This window comes from Moschus berezovskii, chromosome 6 (assembly GCF_049115385.1).
Source record: "Moschus berezovskii isolate FMDL1 chromosome 6, NW_MosBer_1.0, whole genome shotgun sequence".
Classification (NCBI taxonomy): Eukaryota; Metazoa; Chordata; class Mammalia; order Artiodactyla; family Moschidae; genus Moschus; species Moschus berezovskii.
The window spans coordinates 105,487,963-105,511,554 of NC_142465.1; the positions used below are offsets into that span (position 1 = coordinate 105,487,963).

At 38.9% G+C, this 23,592-nt stretch overlaps 1 protein-coding gene across 2 annotated transcripts in view; it reads left to right on the forward strand.

The window, feature by feature from the left end:
• The window catches only part of LOC129535740 (pregnancy zone protein-like), a 54,631-nt gene that overhangs the window by 5,988 nt on the left and 25,051 nt on the right, over positions 1-23,592 (forward strand). For both annotated transcript variants that reach the window (XM_055394331.2, XM_088837363.1), the window contains exons 4-16: positions 494-644; positions 792-844; positions 3,172-3,192; positions 3,649-3,817; positions 5,733-5,817; positions 8,624-8,747; positions 11,449-11,563; positions 13,924-14,033; positions 14,821-14,982; positions 15,458-15,685; positions 17,251-17,314; positions 21,261-21,403; positions 21,970-22,119. In XM_055394331.2, the coding sequence (XP_055250306.2) occupies positions 494-644; positions 792-844; positions 3,172-3,192; positions 3,649-3,817; positions 5,733-5,817; positions 8,624-8,747; positions 11,449-11,563; positions 13,924-14,033; positions 14,821-14,982; positions 15,458-15,685; positions 17,251-17,314; positions 21,261-21,403; positions 21,970-22,119 (1,575 nt within the window). The remainder of the gene's footprint in view (positions 1-493; positions 645-791; positions 845-3,171; positions 3,193-3,648; positions 3,818-5,732; positions 5,818-8,623; positions 8,748-11,448; positions 11,564-13,923; positions 14,034-14,820; positions 14,983-15,457; positions 15,686-17,250; positions 17,315-21,260; positions 21,404-21,969; positions 22,120-23,592) is intronic.

Sequence of the window (23,592 nt, forward strand, 5' to 3'; positions counted from 1 at the left end):
ATGAGAACTTGTTATTGCCTTCATTGTCATGACTGGTTGAAGAATTATTTCATTTTTATTGCAATGACTTTTCTCCTTTAATCAGTTCAAAAAATTGCTGCTTTCATGTTGCACAATCATATTAATCTATAAAGTAGGGGACATTCCATTTGACCCTGAAAAAATGAAAGCAAAAGTATCTGTTTCTCAGTCATGTCCAACTAACTCTTTGTGACCCAGTGGTCTGTAGCCCACCAGGCTCCTCTGTCCATGGAATTCTCCAGGCAAGAATCTTGGAGTGGGTAGCCATTCCTTTCTCCAGGGGATCTTCCTGACCCAGGGATCCAACCTGGGTCTCCTGCATTGCAGGTGGCTTCTTTACCATCTGAACCACCAAGGAAGCCTAGCCCTTACTAATTCCCATGGGATTAACCAGAGAAATGAGAAAGTCACAAAGGCTGAGACATTCAGAAGTGGATCTGGGCAGATTCTTCAGCTCATTTCTGTTTTGCAGATTCCAGAGTCAGCTTCCTCAGCATACATAACTGTGCAGGTGAAAGGGCCAACCCAGAACTTCATAAAGAGGAAGCCGATGTACATTAGAAAAGCAGAAAGCCTAGTCTTTATCCAGACAGACAAACCCATCTACAAGCCGGGACAAACAGGTATAAGGAACCAAACAAGCAAAGGCAATCTGAAGTGTTGGAGGTGTGGTTCTCTGTTACCTTTTGGAAATCCTGGCACATTGTTATTTGTGTTATCATCCTGAATTTCCACTGGTGGCTTTCATGAGAAAAATCTCTGTGTTTCAGTGAAATTCCGCATTGTCTCTATGGATGTCAACTTTCACCCTTTGAATGAAACGGTGAGTCTCATAACAATGGCTATTTTGTTGTTGTTCAGTCGCCAAGTTGTGTCTGACTCTTTGAAGCCCCATGAACTGCAGTTCACCGGCTTCCCTGTCCTGCACTAACTCCCAGAGTTTGCTCAAGTTCATGTCCATTGAGTAAGTGATGCTATCTAACCATCTCCTACTCTGTCGTCCTCTTCTCCTTTGCCTTCCATCTTTTCCAGCAGTAAGACTAGCAGAAAAAAAGGCCAAAATGTAAAACCTGTTCTTTGGAGAACCTAAGACCAATATGAAATTAAAAGACGCTTACTCCTTGGAAGGAAAGTTATGACCAACCTAGATAGTATATTAAAAAGCAGAGACATTACTTTGCCAACAAGTTCCGTCGAGTCAAGGCTATGGTTTTTCCAGTAGTCATGTATGGATGTGAGAGCTGGACCGTGAAGAAAGCTGCTCACCAAAGAATTGATGCTTTTGAACTGTGGTGCTGGAGAAGACTCTCGAGAGTCCCTTGTACTGCAAGGAGATCCAACCAGTCCATTCTAAAGGAGATCGATCCTGGGTGTTCATTGGAAGGACTGATGCTAAAGCTGAAACTGCAATACTTTGGCCACCTCATGCAAAGAGTTGACTCACTGGAAAAGACTCTGATGCTTGGAGGGATTGGGGGCAGGAGGAGACGGGGACGACAGAGAATGAGATGGCTGGATGGCATCACCGACTCGATGGACATGAGTTTGGGTGAACTCCGGGAGTTGGTGATGGACAGGGAGGCCTGCCGTGCTGTGGTTCATGGGGTCGCTAAGAGTCAGTCATGACTGAGCAAGTGAACTGAACTGAACTGAACTGAAGACCAATATGAGATACTTAAATCTACCACAGAAAGTTCTCCAAAACATATAGCTACTGGAGCATAAGGGAGATAAGTTCATCAACTACAGTTGAAATTATCTCCTTAAAGACTCAATTATTCTAAATGGCAAAAGAATATAAGTGCATTTGATATCTCTCTTAAGAGAAAAGGAGAATTTCTCACAGATATAAGTCAACTGCAAAATAAAATTATTTGGACCTTTTTACACAAGTCTCAGTTCAGTTCAGTTGCTCAGTCGTGTCCGACTCTTTGCGACCCCATGAATCACAGCACGTCAGGCCTCCCTGTCCATCACCAACCGCTGGAGTTCACTCAAACTCATGTCCACAGAGTCGGGGATGCCATCCAGCCATCTCATTCTCTGTCATCCCCGTCTCCTCCTGTTCCCAATCCCTCCCAGCATCAGACTCTTTTCCAGTGATTCAGCTCTTCCCATGAGGTGGCCAAAGTCTTGGATCTTCAGCTTTAGCATCAGTCCTTCCAATGAACACCCAGGATTGATCTCCTTTAGAATGGACTAGTTGGATCTCCTTGCAGTCCAAGGGACTCTCAAGAGTCTTCTCCAGCACCACAGTTCAAAAGCATTAATTCTTTGGAGAGCAGCTTTCTTCACAGTCCAACTCTCACATCCATACATGACCACGGGAAAAACCATAGCCTTGACTAGATGGACCTTGGTTGGCAAAGTAATGTCTCTGCTTTTTAATATACTATCTAGGTTGGTCATAACTTTCCTTCCAAGGAGTAAGCATCTTTTAATTTCATGGCTGCAATCAGCATCCGCGGTGATTCTGAGCCCAAAAAAGTAGTCTGACACTGTTTCCACTGTTTCCCCATCTATTTCCCATGAAGTGATGGGCCCAGATGCCATGATCTACACAAGTCTAGGTTACATTATTTCATAAAAGGAAATCATGATTTCTTTTGTTTTTTTAAGAATTGTTTCTTCCTTATCTTTTAAAAAAATTATTTATTTTTGGCTATGCTGGGTCTTTGCTGCTGCTCAGACTTTTCTCTAGTTGTGGAGAGCGGGGGCTCCTCTCTAGTCGCAGTGCACAGGCTTCTCATTGTGGTGGCTTCTCTTGTTGCAGAGCACAGGCTCTAAGGTACTTGGGCTCAGTAGTTGCGGTTCCCAGGCTCTAGAGCACAGACTCAATAATTGGTGCACACAGGTTTAGTTGCCTCACAGCACGTGGGAGCTTCCCAAATCAGGGATCAAAACTGTCGCCTGCACTGGCAGGTGAATTCTTTACCACTGAGTCACCAGGGAAGCCCCCATGATTTCTTCACTGTGTCCCAGACCAAATATACAAAGTGTTATGACTCAAACGGGGCCACATTTCCTCATCCAGACAAGAACTGAATAGGCAGGCTCACTTCCTTCTGGTCCAAATACTGTTTTAATGCTGGCGTCACAGTTTTGCCTTTCTATACTGTCTCACACTCATGCTATTTACTTTCTTTTCAGTTCCCGGTGGTTTATATTGAGGTAGGTAATATCTTGTGTCTCTCACTTGGGATGAGGACTCACTGTGAGTTATATTAACGCCTCTTTCCACGTTGTCCTTCCCCGCTGGCACTTCTCCAGAAATAAATAAACACTGTTTTCCCTGTCTCTCATAAATCCTGGGGGGAGTGGATAAGATGTCAATGAAGGAACAAAATACCCTGAGATGATGCAATGTAGTGGCTCTTCCAATATTTCTGACCGAGATGGGTATGCATAATCACAAAAGGAGCTACTATCACCTGTCGTATCTCAGCTGGGCAAGTTGCCCTTTTCTCAGTCTAGAATTCCTAAAAACCTTTGCTAATACCTCTGGTGCCAATTTACCAACCAGCTAACTAGCCTAGTTCCCATGTCATCCTCCCTGAAAAGCTGTCCTTCTACTCAAAACTATATATTTCAATTGCTTCAATATACTTGTGATGCTTTCACCTACAGAACCCCAAAAGGAACCGGATTTTCCAATGGCCCAGTTTCAGATTGCAAGGGGGACTCAGTCAGCTCTCTTTCCAACTCTCAGTGGAGCCCGCACTGGGTCCCTACAAGGTGGTACTGCAGAAGGAACCTGGGAAAAAAATAGAGCACTCTTTTGAAGTGGATGAATACGGTAAGAATTCCACACATGTCAAAGACACATGACATTAAAGAATGGAAGACTGCATCATTTTTATATGTAGTGACAAGCGAAAATCTAGCACATAACAATCAAAAAGTAGCAAGAATTTTTATTTATCTAAATATTTGCCAAACAATTCATGCACCATCTCATTAAATCCTTACAATAGCCCTCTGAGGCAGATACTATACCATCTCTATTTTACAAATGAGTATATTGATACTAGAGAAGTTAAAAATTTACCAAAATCAAGAAGCCAAGAAGCAAAAGAAATTTTAATAGTTCCACTGACCCTATTCAAACATAAATTGTTAACCAATATATTGTGTTATCTACATGCATCTCTTGATCTATATCTTATAACAGGATGTATTTTCTGGGATTACAATCTTGCTGTCTGTAACCTACATGCAATTTATACTAATAATAGTACTCAGACATTGAACCATCTTATTAGTTATCAATTATGTAGAATTTCTAATGTAAGTAAAATACATTATGCTATAGATAAGGAGTTGTTGTTGTTCTACTGCTAAGTCATGTCCCGCTCTTTGCAACCCCATGGACTGTAGCATGCCAGGCTTCCCTGTCCTTCACTATCTCCTGGAGCTTGCTCAAACTCATGTCCATTGAGTCAGTCATGCCATCCAACTATCTCATCCTATGCCCACTCTTCTCCTCCTGTCCTCAATTTTTCCCAGCATCACAGCCTTTTCCAATGGGTCAGCTCTTCACATCAGGTAGACAAAGCATTGCAGTTTCAGTTTCAGCATCAATCCTTCCAATGAATATTCAGAGTTGATTTCTTTTAGGACTGACTGATTTGATCTCCTTGCTATCCAAGGGACTCTCAAGAGTCTTCTCTAATACTACAGTTCAAAAAAATCAGTGCTTCAGCACTCAGCCTTCTTTATGGTCCAACTCTCAAACCCATACATGACCACTGGAAAAACCATAGCTTTGACTATACAGACCTTTGTCAGCAAAGTGATGTCTCTGCATTTTAATACATCGTCTAGGTTTCTCATAGCTTTTCTTCCAAAGAGCAAGCAGTTTTTAATTTCATGGCTGCAGTCACCATCTGAAGTGATCTTGAAGCTCAAGAATATAAAATCTGCCACTGTTTCCACTTTGTCTCCATCTGTTTGCCATGAATAGAAAACTTATCACAAAAACAGGATTCTCCAGTCTCACCAGAACTGCCATGAGAATTATAGAACAGGGATTAATTATAGGAATGACTAATCTTATACACAACTGTGTGGGAGAGGCTGGAAAAGTCAGAGTCCGGCAGGAGGAGTTGGTGGATCAGAGGAAATTACTAACCAGGCCTCCTGAAGCAAGGGTGAGGATGTACAGATCAGAACTTACAAGGGCATGTTCAGATTCCAGAGTGGACCACTGAGGGAAGCTGGTAGAAGAATCAATGGGAGAATGTTAGCTCTCCCTCCTCCCACTTTGGTATTTCTGTAACCAAGTGTCTGGTGGTGGGCCCAGGGTCTCTATGAGTCAGCAGGGTTAGAAGTTGGGAAGAAGAGCTAGAACAGACAGGGAAAAATATAAGGACAAACTGAAAGTTTCTGGCCCCTCTGCACCTGTGATCCTGTCTAATCATTATGACCTTCAGAGACTAATGGAGCTGTTTCCCTCCCACCTTTGAAATCTTGGACAAATTCTGAGGAGAGTCTAGGAACTATAATACCAGCCTAAGGTACCATGGTGCTAACTGCCCATGGGTATGAATGGCATCTCTTTTTGCCAGTAGTGACCTGCTGCTCCTTATTGTAATTGAAATCACTTCATGTGACTCTGTCACATGATTCTGTAATAGAATCATTACTAATACTCTTGCAAGACTTTCTGCCTGCTCTCATATTTGTGTTTTTTTTTCTTTTATTGACAACAGTTTTGCCCAAATTTGAAGTCCAAGTGAAAATGCCCAAGAAGATTAGTTTCCTAGAGGATGAATTTGAGGTTTCTGTCTGCAGCTTGTGAGTTACACTTTTTCATCTCATTTCTATTTTCCTACCCTGTTTGTATTACACATAATGATTACTGACCTTCCACGTATTTTTATTAAAGAAGGAACGAGTCTCTCCAACTTGTCTGAGCTTAGACCAAGGAGCAGGGGTGACAGCATGCAATATGTTTACTACTGTTAGTAAAATTACTAACTGAGCATTTAAAATGTGCCAGGCAGTGTTCAAAGTGCCTTGCACTTATTTGCGTTTTTGTTCTTACACTAACCTTATGAGATGAGGATAATAATTCTCATTTTACAAATGAGGAAACTATAACATATAAAGAATAAACTAACTTTGTTCAAGTTCCTACAGACAATAAATGGCAAATTGGAATTTAAATCCAACAGTCTGGCTCCAGACCCTGAACCTTTCTCCATAATTCTATATTGCCTTGGCAAGTAACAATACATATAGATGCATGAAGCGTTTCTATATCCCAGACACTGGGCTAAAGTGAACCCAAACCATCTAATTCTGGAGCCAGTGCTCATGGCTTCCATGTTATTCCATGTCTTATTATCTCCAATTTTGTATTGTCCCCAATTTTTTAAACTCTGGGAAGCTAGAAAGAAGTTAAGCAGACCCTCTATCTTAAATGCTGGATACATTAAGATAGAATTAAAATGCATGTCATTTAACTTTTTTACAAAGTAGAAATAGAGATACAGACATAGAGAACAAATGCAGGGGCACCAAAAGGAGAAAGGGGTGTGGGGATGAATTGGGAGATTGGGATTGACATGTATACACTACTGATACTATGCATAAAATAGATAACTAATGAGAACACATGGTATAGTGCAGGGAATTCTACTCATTGCTCTGTGGTAACCTAAATGGTAAGGAAATCCAAAAAAAGGGGGACATATGTTTCTGTATAGCTGACTCACTTTGTTGTACAGCAGAAAGTAACACAACATTGTAAAACAACTATACTCTGGTTTAATAAAATTAATTTTTTAAAAAGAAATAAACAAAATGCATGCTATTTATTTCTTCTCTGATTGCCTTTGGGCAAGAAAGTCCCCTCCAGTTACATCGAGGAGGTTGGATTTACTGCTTGCTTTTGAAAACAGCATGAAAAACATGTGTTTTCCTCCTTCTCACCAGCACTGATGCTTTTCATTTTTTCATCAGGGAGAAAGCCTTTTGCTTCATACTTAAAGATAAGATTCAATGAAGTGACTAAATTTAGTAAATAATTTATTACTTTATCAGCACTTATAGAAATTTGAGGGGGAGGAGACACTAAAAAGAGGGAGCTTGGGGTTTCTGAGACCAAACTTCACCTACTTCACAGTTTGGACAGTGTCTCAAACCTAGGCATGCATCAGAGTCTATGGAGGTGCTTAGTTCAAATGTAGATCCTTGGCCCCACCTCTAAATCTGAGGAAGGTTTTGGTACTCTGAATCTCACTGCATGTCTCAGGAAATGTCCATGGATGTGGTCCAGAAAGCAAACTTTAAGAAACAATAGACTGAGTTCAAGCCTTAGTCCGTTCAGGCTGTCATAACAAAATACCACAGACTGAGGAGCTTATTAACAACAGAAATATGTTGTTCACAGTTCTGTTGTTGTTCTGTCGCTCAGTCGTGTCTGATTCTTTGCGACCCCATGGACTGCAGCCCACCAGGCTTCCCTGTCCTTCACCATCTCCCAGAGCTTGCTCAAACTCATGTCCATTGAGTCAGTGATGCCATCCAACCACCTCGTCCTCTGTCGTCCCCTTCTCCTCCTGTTTACAGTCCCAGAGGCTGGGAAATCCAAGATCAAGGCGCCTGCATGGTCACATTCTGGTGAAGGTCCCCTTTCTGGTTCTTCGCATCTTCTTGTGTCCTCACATGGAAGGAGGAACAAGAGCCTCTGGAGCTTCTTTTATGAAGGCACTCACCCATTCATGAGAACTTCACCCTCCTCCCAAAGCCCTCACCTCCTAAACTATGATCCTTTGGGGTTTAGAATTTCAACATATGAATTTCAGGGTGACATAAATATTCAGGCCATACATCACATCCTTCCATCAGATTTGGCAGAATCTAACTATCATGATACAGTTTGTTTGTAATATTTTTGTTCTGTAGCTCGTGCTTTCCCATTTAATTCCTCACTTATCCTCTTAAAACATATATAAGTTAGGGAGGACTTAGAAATACACTCTTGGGACTTCCTTGATGGTCCAGTGACTAAAAATTTGCCTTCCAAGGCAGGGGGTGCAAAGTCAATCCCTAGTTAGGGAGATAAGATCCTACATGTTTTGCTGCCAAAAAAAAAAAAAAAGCATAAAACAGAAGCAATATTGTAACAAATTCGGGAAAGATTTTAAGTCCACAACAACAACAAAAAATCTTAAACAATAAAACCAGCAAACAAACAAAAGAAATACACTCTCTATGTTTCCCTAATTTTTTTCCCTAAAACAACTTTGGAGGTGTTGACAAAGCTAGAATCATAACCTAGATAATATGACAGCAGAGAAAGGGAAATAGGCAGTTTTATAGTCAAACCTCAACTGAGAGGAAGGCAAGATCTGAGAAAAAGTACATTGCTACTTTTCCATTTGGAGGTGTTTCAAAAAACAATTCAGTACTCATAAATTTTTTTCTTTTAGAGGTGTAGATAAGACAGTTTCAGAATAAGTACTTCTAAAGCACTAATGCTATGAAAGGAAATGCAATTGCTGTAGATGAGTAAGATGAATGGATCAAATCATGTGTAGGAAATGTGAGTAATTTATGTTAAATATCTTTTTGTATGATCACTTTATTGTTACAGATACACATATGGAAAGCCTGTCCGTGGCCTGGTGATGATTAATGTATGCAGAAAATATTTACAGTACAGTTCTCCCTGCTCTGGAAAATATCCACAAAGCATCTGTGAAGAATTCAGTCAACAGGTATATGGAAACCACTCTCCCCAGGACACTAACACCAGATCTTGCTTTCTTGTGACTGATAATACAATAAAGAATACAATACAATGCAACATAATACAGTGTGATATGATAGTAGTGTTTGAATTAGTCACCTAGAAAAACTGTGGAATCAGGGAAATATTTTAAGATTGCCTGGCAATAATCAGAATCCACTTGAAGATAGGGCTCATGGATTTATAATAGTATTTATTTGGCCAGTTTTGCAATTTCCTTCTGACAGCAATCAAAATGCCAGGGGTCTGGGCCTAAAAGGATGTGGAAGTCTCCAAAGTTGGCTTTAATCAAACAGAAAACAGAAGAAAAATATGGCAAATGTTAAGAATTGGGCCAGTGGGAGAATCAAATGACACTATGGAATCTAAGCTGCCTGTGGGAGTCTATGAGATCAGCATCAGGTTGAAGAGAGGGGACCAAGTGAAAAGATGGACGGGAGTCCTCGATTCCATCAGAGAAGATGTAAGGGAAACAGCAGCAGGACATGTTGTACTAAGAAAAGAAATGTATGAATTACTGATTTCAGAGGAAGAGTACACAAAAGGTCAAGGTGAGGCAGTGTGAGCAGGCATTGTCAGGTGTGGAAAAGCAAGCTAAGTTGCAGAATGAAAGGCTAAGGTGGTGAACATGATGATGAAGGTCAAGATGAATACTGATAAGAAAGATAAACATGAGAGAAATCTAGCTGTCAAAATCATTATCAAATCAGGGAGACTAAGATTCATTTTCATTTTCAAATGAGTCATGACATCTGTATATAAGTAAATTAAATTGATTAAATTTGTGCAATAAATATTTCCAGGCAAGAATACTGGAATGGGTAACCATTCCCTTCTCCAGGGTACCTTCTGGACCCAGGGATCAAACCTTGGTCTCCTGCATTGCAGGCAGACTATTTACCATCTGAGCCACCAGGGAAGCCCAAATTAAGTGTGACTAAATTTTACTATACAATAAATATTTTCATGCAAACAAGTACAAAAATGAAAACAGATATTTATTATAATATAGAACCCAACATTTAGTTTGGAAATCTAATTTCTATAATGATTCATCTAATCAATAAATGGCGAAGGCAATGGCAACCCACTCCAGTACTCTTGCCTGGAAACTCCCATGGATGGAGGAGCCTGGTGGGCTGCAGTCCATGGGGTCGCTAAGAGTCGGACACGACTGAGCGCCTTCACATTCACTTTTCACTTTCATGCATTGGAGAAGGAAATGGTGTCCCACTCCAGTGTTCTTGCCTGGAGAATCCCAAGGATGGGGGAGCCTGGTGGGCTGCTGTCTATGGGGTCGCACAGAGTCGGACACGACTGAAGCGACTTAGCAGCAGCAGTCAATATTTGGCCTTCCCTGATGACTCAGCGGTAAAGAATCTGCCTGCAATGCAGGAGATGTGGGTTTGATCCTGGGTCGGGAAGATCCCCTGGAGAAGGAAATGGCAACCCGGTATTCTTGCCTGGAGAATCCCATGGAGAGAGAAGACTGGCTGTCTAGTCTATAGGGTTGCAAAAGAGTCGGACACAACTGAGCCATTGAACAACTACAGTCAATATTTAGGTGGAAATCATTACAGAGGCTTCTTAGAACATGTTATGTCTGAGTTGAGTTTATAAGAGCTGTAACTGTTGGCCACAATGAGAGTGGAAGCAAGAAAAGATATTTAAGGAACAGCATACACAAAGAGTTAAATTACAAAAGACCATGGCATGTTGGGAAACACTGAGCTACGTTGCATTAGTCGTGTCCAACTCCTTCTGATTCTATGGACTATAGCCCACCAGGCTCCTCTGTCCAAGGGCTTTCCCAGGCAAGAATATTGGAGAGGGTTACCATGACCTCCTCCAGGGGATCTTACCAACCCAGGAATCGAACCTGCCTCTCCTGTGTCTCCTGCATTGGCAGACAGGTTCTTTACCACTAGCGCCACCTAGGAAGGAAAGTTTTGGGGTTTTGTTTTTTTTTTTTTTTTTACCTTTTCTTTTTTTTTAATTCATTTATTTTAATTGGAGGCTAATTACTTTTCATTATTGTATTGGTTTTGCCATACATTGACATGAATCTGCCCCGGGTGTACATGTGTTCCCCATCTTGAACCCCCCTCCCACGTCCCTACCCATCCCATCCCTCTGGTTCATCCCAGTACACCAGCCCAGAGCATCCTGTATCATGCATCAAACCTGGACTGGCGATTCGTTTCACATATGATAATATACATGTTTCAATGCCATTCTCCCAAATCATCCCACCCTCGCCCTCTCCCACAGAGTCCAAAAGACTGTTCTATACATCTGTGTCTCTTTTGCTGTCTCGTGTACAGGGTTATCATTACCATCTTTCTAAATTCCATATATATGTGTTAGTATACTGTATTGGTGTTTTTCTTTCTGGCTTACTTCACTCTGTATAATAGGCTAAAGTTTAATATGACAGTAATGGAATAGGCTTTCAGAAGCGAGGGGAGAAAGCAAAGGTTGGCAATGATTGATGCAATGATTAATGAACAAGTTTTGTATCGCCTGGGGGAAAAGATAAGCACCCAAAAAGTGAACAAAACTTTTGTAAAATTTTCTTCTGTGGCCAACACAAAATTGTCATTGGCTGATAATTGACTTTTTTAAATCACAAATCAGAGGACCCAGGACTTCTCTTCCTTTCTTTTCAGGCAGATGATGAAGGTTGTTTCACACAACTAGTAAATGCTAAATTATTTCAGCTGAAACAAAAAGGATATGAGAATACATTACAAGTGGAAGCCAAGGTCAGAGAGGAGGGAACAGGTTTGTATTATTATCAAATGTGTATTAATTTATTGAACATTTATCAAACATTCAATCCATGTAAAATACTTTTTAGTTTCTGGGGACTGTGTTAGTGATGTGGTCTTTGCCCTCAAGGAATTAGGAATCTAAAAAGAAATTATACATATAAATGGCTATGTATATATGTATCTATGTATTATATATAACCATAATAAAATCTGGAGGCTTCCCAGGTAGCGCTAGTGATAAAGAAACTACCTGCCAATGCAGGTGACATAAGAGATGCAGTTTTGATCCCTGGGTGGGGAAGATCCCCTGGAGGAGGGCATGGCAACCCACTCCAGCACTCTTGCCTGGAGAATCCCATCGATGAGGAACTTGGCAGATTATGGTCCATAGTGTCACAAGGAGTCAGACACGACTGAAGCAACCTAGCACGCACCATAAAGTTTTCACAGGAAGTGTTAATAAATAAGGGCACAATGAGTGTGAAGAGAGATAGTTTATTCTAATATAGACCAAAAATACTTCTAAAAGGTAGCATTTGAGCAGATTTGAATAGAATGGATTGTATTTTGAAACAGTAATGCACCAGAAAATCATAATAAGCATAAAACAAATGTCTTCAGTCCCAAAGGAATCTTTAAAAGTAGGCTGATGCTAAGGTGTTTAGAAAAGTCAATTGTATACTAGAGAGGTTAGAATTTATTGTGAAAGCATTGGATATCTTCAGCTATATTTAAGAAGAATGACCTAATAAACTATTTTTAATTAAAAAAAAAACTATTCATATAAATAAATAAAATAATTGTCAATTCCAAATAAAATGCTAACTTAACAAAAACCTTAAATATAAAAAAATAGCAACTGAACCATACAATGCTAATTACAAGGGAAGGCAATGATAAAAAGTAAAAAAATCTATTAATGCTATTAAAAGCATGAGTTCATACCCAGAATTATCATAATGTTATTTTGAATATTATCCACTTTTTAAAAACCACAAGTTTTCATCGCATAGAAAAAAATACAAATTTCACTTTTCTTCAAAGGGATGTCAATCCTAAATGTGATTTAAAACATTTGAGTAAAACGTTTTAGTTTTTTCCCTCAAGCTATTGAATATTTTCCAATTGCCATTTAGTAGTTTTATATAGAATACACACTACTTAGACTACTCAGAGAAAAGAACATGGCATATATCATAATTATACAATGCAAAAGAGGGCTTTGGTTATATTTTTATATTTGTAAAGTAAAAGTTTGATTAAAATAGTCACTGTTCTTTTTGATTTATTTTATTGTCATTTCAATTTAAAAAATATAAAAACAGAAAAAAAAGTTGATTTTAGCAGACCTGAAGAGGACAGTTTAGAAGAAAAATATGTTACAATGTGTTAAATCAGAATACTATCCAAAATGACCCCAAAGACTACAATTTGGGGGTCTGGGAAACGGAAATGTCATTAACCAAGATAAGGAAAAGATGAGAAAGAATTATGGTGATGAGGATTTGTCTAAGACAATTCATCATAGCTTGGAATATCAAAATGTCAGTTGATTCACTCAATGGACAGTTTCAAAAGAAAAGTCTGAGCAAAATGAGGATCCAAAATGTAAATCTGAAACCATTCTCATTGCATTCAGATCCCCCTAAGAGAAAAAGTAAGTTAATTATCATTGCTAAATTTAGGCTAGAGGTGGACAAGGAGGAGCTCAAAAACTGAAACAACTACAGTCAGAAGACTAGATGAATAGGCAGAATAAAACTAGGAGACATAGGGTTAGAGAAGGAAATGGCAACCCACTCTGGTATTCTTGCCTGGAGAATCCCAAGGACAGAGGAGCCTGGCAAGCTAAGCCCATGGGGTCACAACGAGTCGGACACGACTAGGTGATTGAACACACATAGGGTTAGAGTGAGGGAAGATGAAAAAGTAGTTTCTTTTGACAGAGGAAGGCTTTAGATAATGGAGATAAAATACAAATCACACTTCAGTGAATGAAAAAGCCCTGGGTATTGGCTATTCTTATCACCATGTGCTGAAAAGAAAGCTTTTGCTGGGGAAGGGGTTTGTGACAGAAATTTAAGAATACTTTTAGGCCAGTGTGAAGAATCAAGTTGTTCCCAGATGGTTGCTGGGGAGAAGCAAGACAGAGCAAGATCTCTGAGGAAATGAGGAGAAAATCTCCTCAAGAACATGGATGGAACAAGCAGGATATTTGTGAAACCAGAAAATTGGGGAATTACAGATGTCAGTGAAAGAATAAAAGTATATGGATGGTTTTTTGTTATAATGGAGTGAAGCTGGGATGGGGCAGGACATGAGGTGAATAGAACATATAGAACAGTTCAACTTCTCTGAATTATTTTTCAGGGTTGGAATTAACTGGACATGGATCAAGTGAAATCACAAACACTGTAAGCAAACTGAAATTCACGAAAGTGGATTCACATTACAGACGTGGGCTTCCTTTCTTTGGGCAGGTAAAGTTTCTTTTCAATATAACCATATTTGGGGGCATATGACTTCTAGAAAAACCAATTTTTATATCAAAACCTATCTTTTAAATGAATCAAAATTCTTTTATTATACAAAAGCAAAATTTATTATAAAAACAAATATTTATTTAGAGTGAGTAAAGAAATTATAAAAACTAAAAAGGCAAATACCTTATATAGGGCTCCACTGGTGGCCTCAGCAGTAAAGAATCTACCTGCCAAGCAGGAGACATAGGTTTGATCCCTGAGTCAGGAAAATTCCCTGGTGGAGGAAATGGTAACCCACTTCAGGAGATCCCATGGACAGAGGAGCCTGGCAGGTTACAGTCCACGGGGTCACAAAAAGTTACACACAACTGAGCAACTAAACAGTGACAACAAAAACAAAAGGAAGCCTTATAATGAGATCCAGAACAACAAAGATGAAGAAAATTGGGGAAGTTAACACCGTGAATCTAATATTCAGTTCAGTTCAGTTCAGTCGCTCAGTCGTGTCCGACTCTTTGCAACCCCATGAATCACAGCACGCCAGGCCTCCCTAATCTAATATTAGCAGTTCTCAATTAAATGCTCATAAGTTATCTAAACAGAAATGTCAAAAAGAAAAATATTTTAGAGCCCAGAAAACAAATCTTACTTTTATATTCTAAGATCTTCATTAAATGACAATGGCTAAGGTGTCAAGAAGTGAACACAATAGAGTGGAAAATGTTATTGCTATACAACACCTGAAATCAGCCTTCACTTTCTTATTTCTCTTTCCTACTTCTAGGTTCTTCTAGTCGATGAGAAGGATCAGCCAATCCCCAATGCGACTGTAGTGGTCAATGTGGATATGTTTAAATATAGTGCCAGATTTACCACAAATGAGCATGGTTTAGTGAACATTTCCATTGATACCAGTAACTTCACATCTTCTTTCCTTTCAGTTGGGGTAAGTGGAAATCTAAATACAAAATAAGAAACAAAAAATTCTCTGTCAGAAAACTTTCACTTTAGACTATGACATGATCTAGTTTCAGGAGACATTTATTAAACCATCTTGATAGTCCCTTGAAAATCCAACATTTTTATAGCTTCTTTAACTAGATTTTAATTGTTCCTTTGGTAAACCACTATTTTCATTTTGTGTGAAATATTCTAATGTCCTTATGCAATGTACAACCATAAGGGTATTAAGAAAAAATTATTGATCTTGATTATGAGTGAATGTGCCTAAATTCATATAGTGTTACTTTAAATAAACTTAACAGAAAGTTGTTTATAGATTATGCTTTATTTCAGAAGGCAGCCTATAATGAAATCAAGTAAGCATGTGTCCTAAAAAAATCTTCAGCAAATGACAGAGTGATTTAATATTAATATATTAATAAAAATAGCTTACTTAAGACCTTTATTCTATCCATTAGGTCACTTACAAACAGAATAGCCACTGTTTTGATAGTAGGTGGCTTGAAGAATCTCACATACCAGCAATGCACACTGCAAGACATATTTTCTCCCCAAGCAAGAGTTACATTCATCTTGAACCTGTGGCTGGTACTGTGACCTGTGGGCAAACACAGGAGATTCGAGTGCACTACATCCTGAATGGACAGATTCTGACAGATGAAAGGGAATTAACCTTTTATTATTTGGTAAGACTAAAAGCCACTGTAGCTCTTCCTAATTATATAAACCCTAAAAAGATTGCTATTTAGTTGCTAAGTCATATCTGACTCTTTGCGACTGGGATTTCCCAGGTAAAAATAATGGAATGGGTTGCCATGTCCTTCTCCAGGGGAACCACACATGAAACAATGGACTGGTTCAAAATTGGGAAAAGAGTATGTCAAGGCTGTATATTGTCACCCTGCTCATTTAACTTCTATGCAGAGTGCATCATGTGAAGTGCCAGGCTGGATGAAGTACAAGCTGGAATCAAGATTGTTGAGAGAAATATCAACAACCTCAGATATGCAGATGACACCACCCGAATGGATGAAAGCAAAGAGGAACTAAAGAGCCTCTTGATGAAGGTGAAAGAGGAGGGTGAAAAAGCTGGCTTAAAACTCAACATTCAAAAAACTAAAATCATGGCATCCAGTCCCATCACTTCATGGCAAATAGGTGGGGAAATAATGGAAACAGTGACAGGCTTTATTTTCTTGGACTCCAAAATCACCGCAGATGGTGACTGCAGCCATGAAATTAAAAGATGCTTGCTCCTGGAAGAAAAGCTATGACAAACCTAGACAGTGTATTAAAAAGCAGAGACATCACTTTGCCTACAAAGGTGCAAATAGTCAAAGCTATGACTTTTCCAGTAGTCATACGGATTTGAGAGGTGGACCATAAAGAAGGCTAAGCGCCAAAGAATTGATGCCTTCAAGCTGTGGTGCTAGAGAAGATTCTTGAAAGTCCCTTGGACAGCATGGAGATCAAATTGGTCAGTCCTAAAGGAAATCGACCCTGAATATTGATTGGAAAGACTGATGCTGAAGCTGAGGCTCCAATACTTTGGCCACCTGATCCAAAGAGCTGACTCATTGGAAAAGACCTTGAATCTGGGAAAGACTGAGGGTAGGAGGAGAAAAAGGCAACAGAGGATGAGATGGTTGGGTGGCATCATTGACTTAATGAACATGAGTTTGAGGACAGGGAAGCCGGGCATGCTGCAGACCATGGGGTTGCAAATAGTCAGACACAACTGAGCCACTGAACAACAACAACACAGAGTTATTGCCAGAATTAAAGAAAAATCTTAAAATTATTTAGTTCAGTACCAGACACAAGGAGAGTGTAAATACTTTTAATTTTTTGCTATTTTTTAAAGGCAGCAATAGATAATACTTACAAATATTTTATACCTCCCTTCACTATATATTGCTTTGCATATAATAGATGCTTAAAATATATGTTGAAAGAATATGGTAAATTTAAAATATTAATATCCAAGATGAGTAGTAAATAGTAAGAAAATTCTAAAACATTGTAAAATTACATGTGTTATTTAAAGTATATTGTTTGAAGTTTATCACTTGAACTACACATATTGGAAAATGTTGGAAGAGAAATTTAGTAAACAAAAGTAACTTTTGGGTTGAAGTAGTGAGATTCTTGTTATTTGTGAATTATAAATATGTTATTTGTATATTATATATATGTAAGTTTAATAACTACCCTTTAAAATGATAATAAACGTATTTCCCTGTGTCTTCAGATCAAAGGAAGAGGAAGCATTATTCAATCAGGAACCCATGTGTTATCCATTAAACAAGGAGCGTGTAAGTATTTTCAGGATTTCCTATTTTTTTTCTCTTAAATTGCCCTAAACACTTTAGCTATTTCTTACATCAGAGTAAATGGCTACCAACTTTCTTCCATCAACCAAAGATGGGGAAACTGATTTTAAAAATAAGAATACTAGGTTCATTTTAGTACTTTTAAAAATCCTTTTTATAGTGTTTCTTTATTTTAAATTTTATTTCTAAAGTAAAATATATTCATTTTATTATTAAAATTTTTAATGCAAAAAATAATTGAAAATGAAAAAATCACCAAAGAAAAATTTTACTCTGTATGATTTTGTATTAGTTTCTTATTGCTTCTGTAGGAAGTTTGCTGGCTAAAAACCACACAGATTTACTATCTTGTAGTTCTGTAGATAGAAGTCTTACTGGGCTAACATCAAGGTGTCAGCAGAATTAAATTCCTTCTGGAACTCTAGAGGATTACCTGTTTCCTCACCTTTTCCAGCTTCTAAAGACCTCCTGCATTCCTTGGTTTATGGCCTCTTCTATCTTAAAAGCCAGCAACACACCATCTTCAAGTCTCTCATTTGTATTCCTGCCTCTCTCTTTTAGATCATACTTTCCTTCTGGATTTTCTTGAATCATAAATATCCACTGATATCTGTTAGTTAACTTTTCAAGAAATACTCTATTACCAAAGATACGTATGTTTAGTCTCTTTGTTAAATGTCCCCAGGCTGAATCTCATAAGTAGCTTCCCTTTTTTCTGTTCATTCGAATTATAGGCTATCAGTTTACTAAAGCAATTTTTATTAACAAAAGCATATTTGGAAAGATCAAAAAGTCTACTCACCCAAGGTGAGTGAATATTTTCAAGAAAAATAAAGAATACATATTATAAAGATTAGCACATATTTGTCTTTTATTTCTGACACACCATTTCTCACATTCGAACCTGGCACACAGAGGGTATGCAATACATATTTTTTAACTAATTCATAAATGAAGGTTAAGATATTTCTTTATGATTTACAACTGTTACATTTTTTAGAAAAAAAAGTTTCCCCGTCAAAACTATTTTTCAAGGGAGTCTATCTTCCTATCTTGATATAGCTCATAATAGGAGCTTTGCGTAAAAACATTAATAAAACATGGTCATTGCCCTCAAGATGCTTTATTTTTTGTGCACTCTTCTGCTTATGTGTTTGAACAAATCCCATTGTTTATTAAAAATTCTAATGGAAGAACTTAGAATTCAGTACTATTTCTTTATTTTGTAAAGTAGAAAAATTGCAAGCCAAAAAAAAAAAGTCTCAACTTGCTTAAGATAAACTACTGTGCCAAGAAGGGTCTTTTTTCACTCTGTTTCTCTAGTGGTTCTTTATCTCTTTTTATTTAAGCAGTTCAACACAACAAAAAGCCAGCATTGCACTTCAACATTCTTCAGAAGTTTCCAAATGAAGGTTGATTTTTATTTAATCACCTAACTCTACTATTCACCACCTTTGTTGAAATAATCATAAAAAACTGGATTAAAAAGACCTTTATAATTAATCATGACTTTTAGATTGTGCTTAAAATCTGTAATTCTTTGAATTTCAAATTCATCTATTTTAAATTTCTACTAACTCTATCACTAAATGAAAGCTTTCTTTTTCTAGTCTATCCATTTTCCCAGCAGCATGAGACAACCAAAGCCATAATAAAGACATACCACTCTAAACCCTGCTCACCATTGATTCTCCTTAGGTCCATAAAATCTCTTATCTAGATAAAAATCTCTCTTACTAAAGTTTTTGATTGCTTAAAAAAATTGAATTCAGGTACTCAAATATGGAACAGCCCCTCTAATTTTCCATTTATCATGGATTTTTGTGGGACTAAACATTAGATTGATTTTTCTAGAGCAGGTAAGTTTGTTCCCAATAGCATATCAAAAACCAAATTTCCTCATGAGGAAATTTCTTCAAAATAGTTCCCGCTTCCCTTGTGGCTCAGCTGGTAAAGAATCTTCCTGCAATTTGGGAGACCTAGGTTTGATCCTTCGGTTGGGAAAATCCCCTAGAGAAGGGAAAAGCTACCCTCTCAGTATTCTGGCCTGGAGAATTTCATGAACTGTATAGTCCATGGGGTCACAGAGAGTCGGACATGACTGAGAGACTGTAACTTTCACTGCTGTTGCTGCTGCTAAGTTGCTTCAGTCGTGTCCGACTCTGTACAACCCCATAGATGGCAGCCCACCAGGCTCCTCTGTCCCTGGGATTCTCCAGGCAAGAACACTGGAGTGGGTTGCCATTTCCTTCTCCAATGCATGAAAGTGAAAAGTGAAAGCGAAGTCGCGAAGTTGTGTCCGACTCTTAGTGACCCCGTGGACTGCAGCCTACCAGGCTCCTCTGCTCATGGGATTTTCCAGGCAAGAGTACTGGAGTGGGTTGCCATGTCCTTCTACAAAATTCTACATAGTGTAATAAAGCATACTTTATTTTATTTGATGATAGCTATGTAAATGGTTGTTTTTCCATTTGTTTTGGATTTCTGGGAAACTGTTAAATTTAAGCACTCCAGTGTTTAATCATTCGCTATGGCCTCTTAATAATTAATTCCTGCCTATGTTTAACTCTGCTTCAGAAATTCAATTTCATATGGTTTTAGTTTTATTACTTCAATTTTTCTTTACTAATTCATTTTCTAAATTTATTTTTAACTGGAGGATAATTGCTTTACAATGGTATATTGGTTTCCGCCGTACAACAACATGAATCAGCCATTAGTTCACATTTATTTTTAACCCTGCTGTTTTGTGTATTTTCCCCACAAGTTGCCCTCAAATCTTCTATAGATGTATAAGACAACAGCTATAAAATAAATTTATGCTACAAAGATCAGACAGAACAAGATTAAAGATGCATGAATTAGACACTATGTAATTCACAGAGAAAACAACTGAAATAGATGCATTATAGAAATCAGAGGCATACTCTGCTTTGTACATGATTATGTGTACCTGTGCTTGTGCTTAGTCACTCAGTCGTGTCCGACTCTGCAACCCCATGGACTGTAGCCGCCAGGTTCCTCTGTCCATGGAGATTCTCCAGGCAAGAATACTGGAGTGGGTTGCCATGCCCTCCTCCAGGGGGTCTTCCCAACTCAGGGGTTGAACCCAGGTCTCCCACATTGCAGGCGGATTCGTTACCAGCTGAGCCACTATGGAAGCCCAAGAATACTGGAGTGGGTAGCCTATCCCTTCTCCAAGGGATATTCCCGATCCATGAATTGAACCAGGGTCTCCTGCACTGCAGGCTGATTCTTTACCAGCTGAGCTACCAGGGAAGTCCATGTGTACCTGTATCTCTGCTCTATTGTAAATGGCCTAAAGGTAAAGATTGTGTTGCATTCTTTGACTTGCCATCATGAGCAACTAAGCACATTCATATGACAAGACTCGTGCTGCCTGAATCATAGAGATCATTAAAGATGTCTAGTTCTTCTCTCTTGACTTCTTAATGTCTTTTTTTTTAATTTAAAAGTAGAGACTTACTCAATGTTCTTTCCTTCTTAAGAAGAGGAAATTAACAATGTAATCTACATCTTTAAGAAAAATGTTAATATCAGTAGTTCAGCATATATTTACTGAATACTACTGCATAGAATCTGCCTGCAATGCAGGAGACCCAGGTTCAATCCCTGGGTGGGGAAAATCCCCTGGAAAAGGGAATGGCAACCCACTCCAGTATTCTTGCCTGGAGAATTCCATGGACAGAGGAGCCTGGAGGGCTACAGTCCATGGAGCCACATAGAGTCAGACATGACTGAGAGACTAACACTTTCACTTTCATTGCAGGCACAATGGCATAAAGGCAAGTATTTTTGTAACTTTAGTATACTCCACATGTAAATAAGTAAAATAATTTGAGAGTCTCCTCTTTATAAAATTGAAGCTCTTCCTAATCTATCATCTTGAACTTTCTTTACTTTGCAGTAAAAGGGGTATTTTCCTTCTCCTTTCAAGTGGAATCGAACATTGCTCCTATAGCCCAGTTACTTGTTTATACCATTTTACCTAATGGAGAAGTTGTCGCAGATGCTGAGAAGCTCGACATTGAAAACTGTTTTGCCAATAAGGTGGGTGTTTTGTTTAAGCCCAGTCCTTTTCTTCATCTCCCCTTTTTGAAGCATGGAAAATAAAGAACTTATGTTCATTAAAAGACTGTCAGGTAGTGCTCCTAAAACTTTCTGCCAAAGGATCTCTAACAGCAGAGCATGATAACAAAACCTCAGCAGTCTAATGGAGTAGTTCAAAGCAGGTGGCTATTAGCGTGATTTCTTGCAAGTCTCTTGTTTTATCTGAAAATTCATGAGGAATTCAAAATATATTCAAGGGACTTTCCTGGGGTGTTTGCTGTGTGCTAAGTTGCTTCACTCATATCCAACTCTTTGTGACCCTATGGACCATAGCCCACCAGGCTCCTCTGTCCATGGGATTCTCCAGGCATGAATACTGGAGTGGGTTGCCATGCCCTCCTCCAGGGGATCTTTCTGACCCAGGGATCAAACCCACATCTCTCACATCTCCTGCATTGCAGGTGGATTCTTGATCACTGGCACCACCTGGGAAGCCTGGGGTAGAAGAGTGTTTTAAGACTGGAATAGCTGGAAAACTCATTGCTATAATTATACCCTCCTTACAGGTAAACCTGAGCTTCTCCTCAGCCCACGGCCTTCCAGCCTCAAACACCAGCCTGAAGGTCACAGCCGCCCCTCACTCACTCTGTGGCCTCCGAGCCGTGGACCAGAGCGTCCTGCTAATGAAGCCGGAAGCTGAGCTCTCGCCCCAGTCAGTGAGTCCCATCTCAGTCTCGGATGTCGGAAAATGCACACATGCTATGACCACTTCTGGAAGCTGAAAGTTACACCTGCAAAGGACGAGTTCTTTAGAGTGGCAGGACTAGTGCACTAAGTCACATAAGAGTTTGAATTCTACTTGTTTCTGAAAAGGACATTGCGCAAGATACTTTCGATAGATCATTTCACTTCATTGTCTGCGACAGTGTATAAAAGACTGAGCAGTCTTGCTCACCTGTGCCTAGCACAGTCCTCACATGGAAAAGATGCTCAACACATTTTTAATGAGTAAATAAATGAATAATTCCTTAACGAGGGTATTATTACCTTCATTTTATGAAATAAGAAAACACAGCAGAGTTAGATTAAGCAACGATAGAAACAGTGCACCAAAAAATGTATTTTAAAGGTGGAATTTGAACCAAATTTTATTCAATGCCATGTCTAACACACCACAATTCAAGATAGTATGTGAAAGGTCAAATTTTTAAATCTTCTCTAAAGTCCAGGCACTTACTTGTTTTAAGTATGGACAAAAGAGATTCCAATCAAACTTGTCTTTTAAACATGTTTCTTGGGACTTCCCTGGTAGTCCAGTGGATTAGACTCTGCTTCTACTGCAAGGATCTCAGATCCCTGCGCAGGGAATTAAGATCCCATATGCTCTGCAGCACAGCTAAAAAAAAAAAAAAAAGATGTTTCTTATAATGAAAAACATGTAAAAGAGCTCAGTAGCTTTATAGTCTTCATTGTCCATTTATTTATTTAGCAAATCTCCTCTGCATCTTGATTACAAGATAGTGCTCTAAGAATAAGAATTCTAATGTGGTCTTTGACCATTTTAGACTCGTAGTCTCATGTGTTAAGCAAGTAAGCAACAAAAACATATCAACATATAGTAGTTCTAAGTGTCAGTAAGTATCATTTAAGGAATAAATAGGATGCTGAGATGAAGAAAACAGTTGAACAAGTTTTAATGCAGTGATTGGAGATCTCTTCTTAGGTTGTCAGATAACAGGGGCAGGGGCAGGGAATGCAAAGAATGAAAGCAGTGTCAAAGTCCTGAGGCCAGAACAAGTCTCAGAGTGTTTCCAAAGGAAACGGGAATGACCTTACATAAAGTGGTGAGAGAAAAGGATGGTAGAGGCAGTAGGTGGAATGGAAAGTCAGGAAGATCATGAGGAGGACTGTGAACTCGGAGTGGGATTAGGCATTGACAGCAAAGTGAAAAGTGAAAGTGAAGTCATTCAGTCGTGTCTGACTCTTTTGTGACCCCATGGACTATAGCCTACCAGGATCCTCCATCCATGGGATTTTCCAAGCAAGAATACTGGAGTGGGTTGCCATTTTCTTCTCCAGGGGATCCTCCCAACCCAGGAATTGAATTGACAGCAAAGGCAGTGATAAATCAGTGAGGAGTTTAAAGCAGGAGAGCAACGATTTAGATTTACCTAGTTATGAAGATCCTG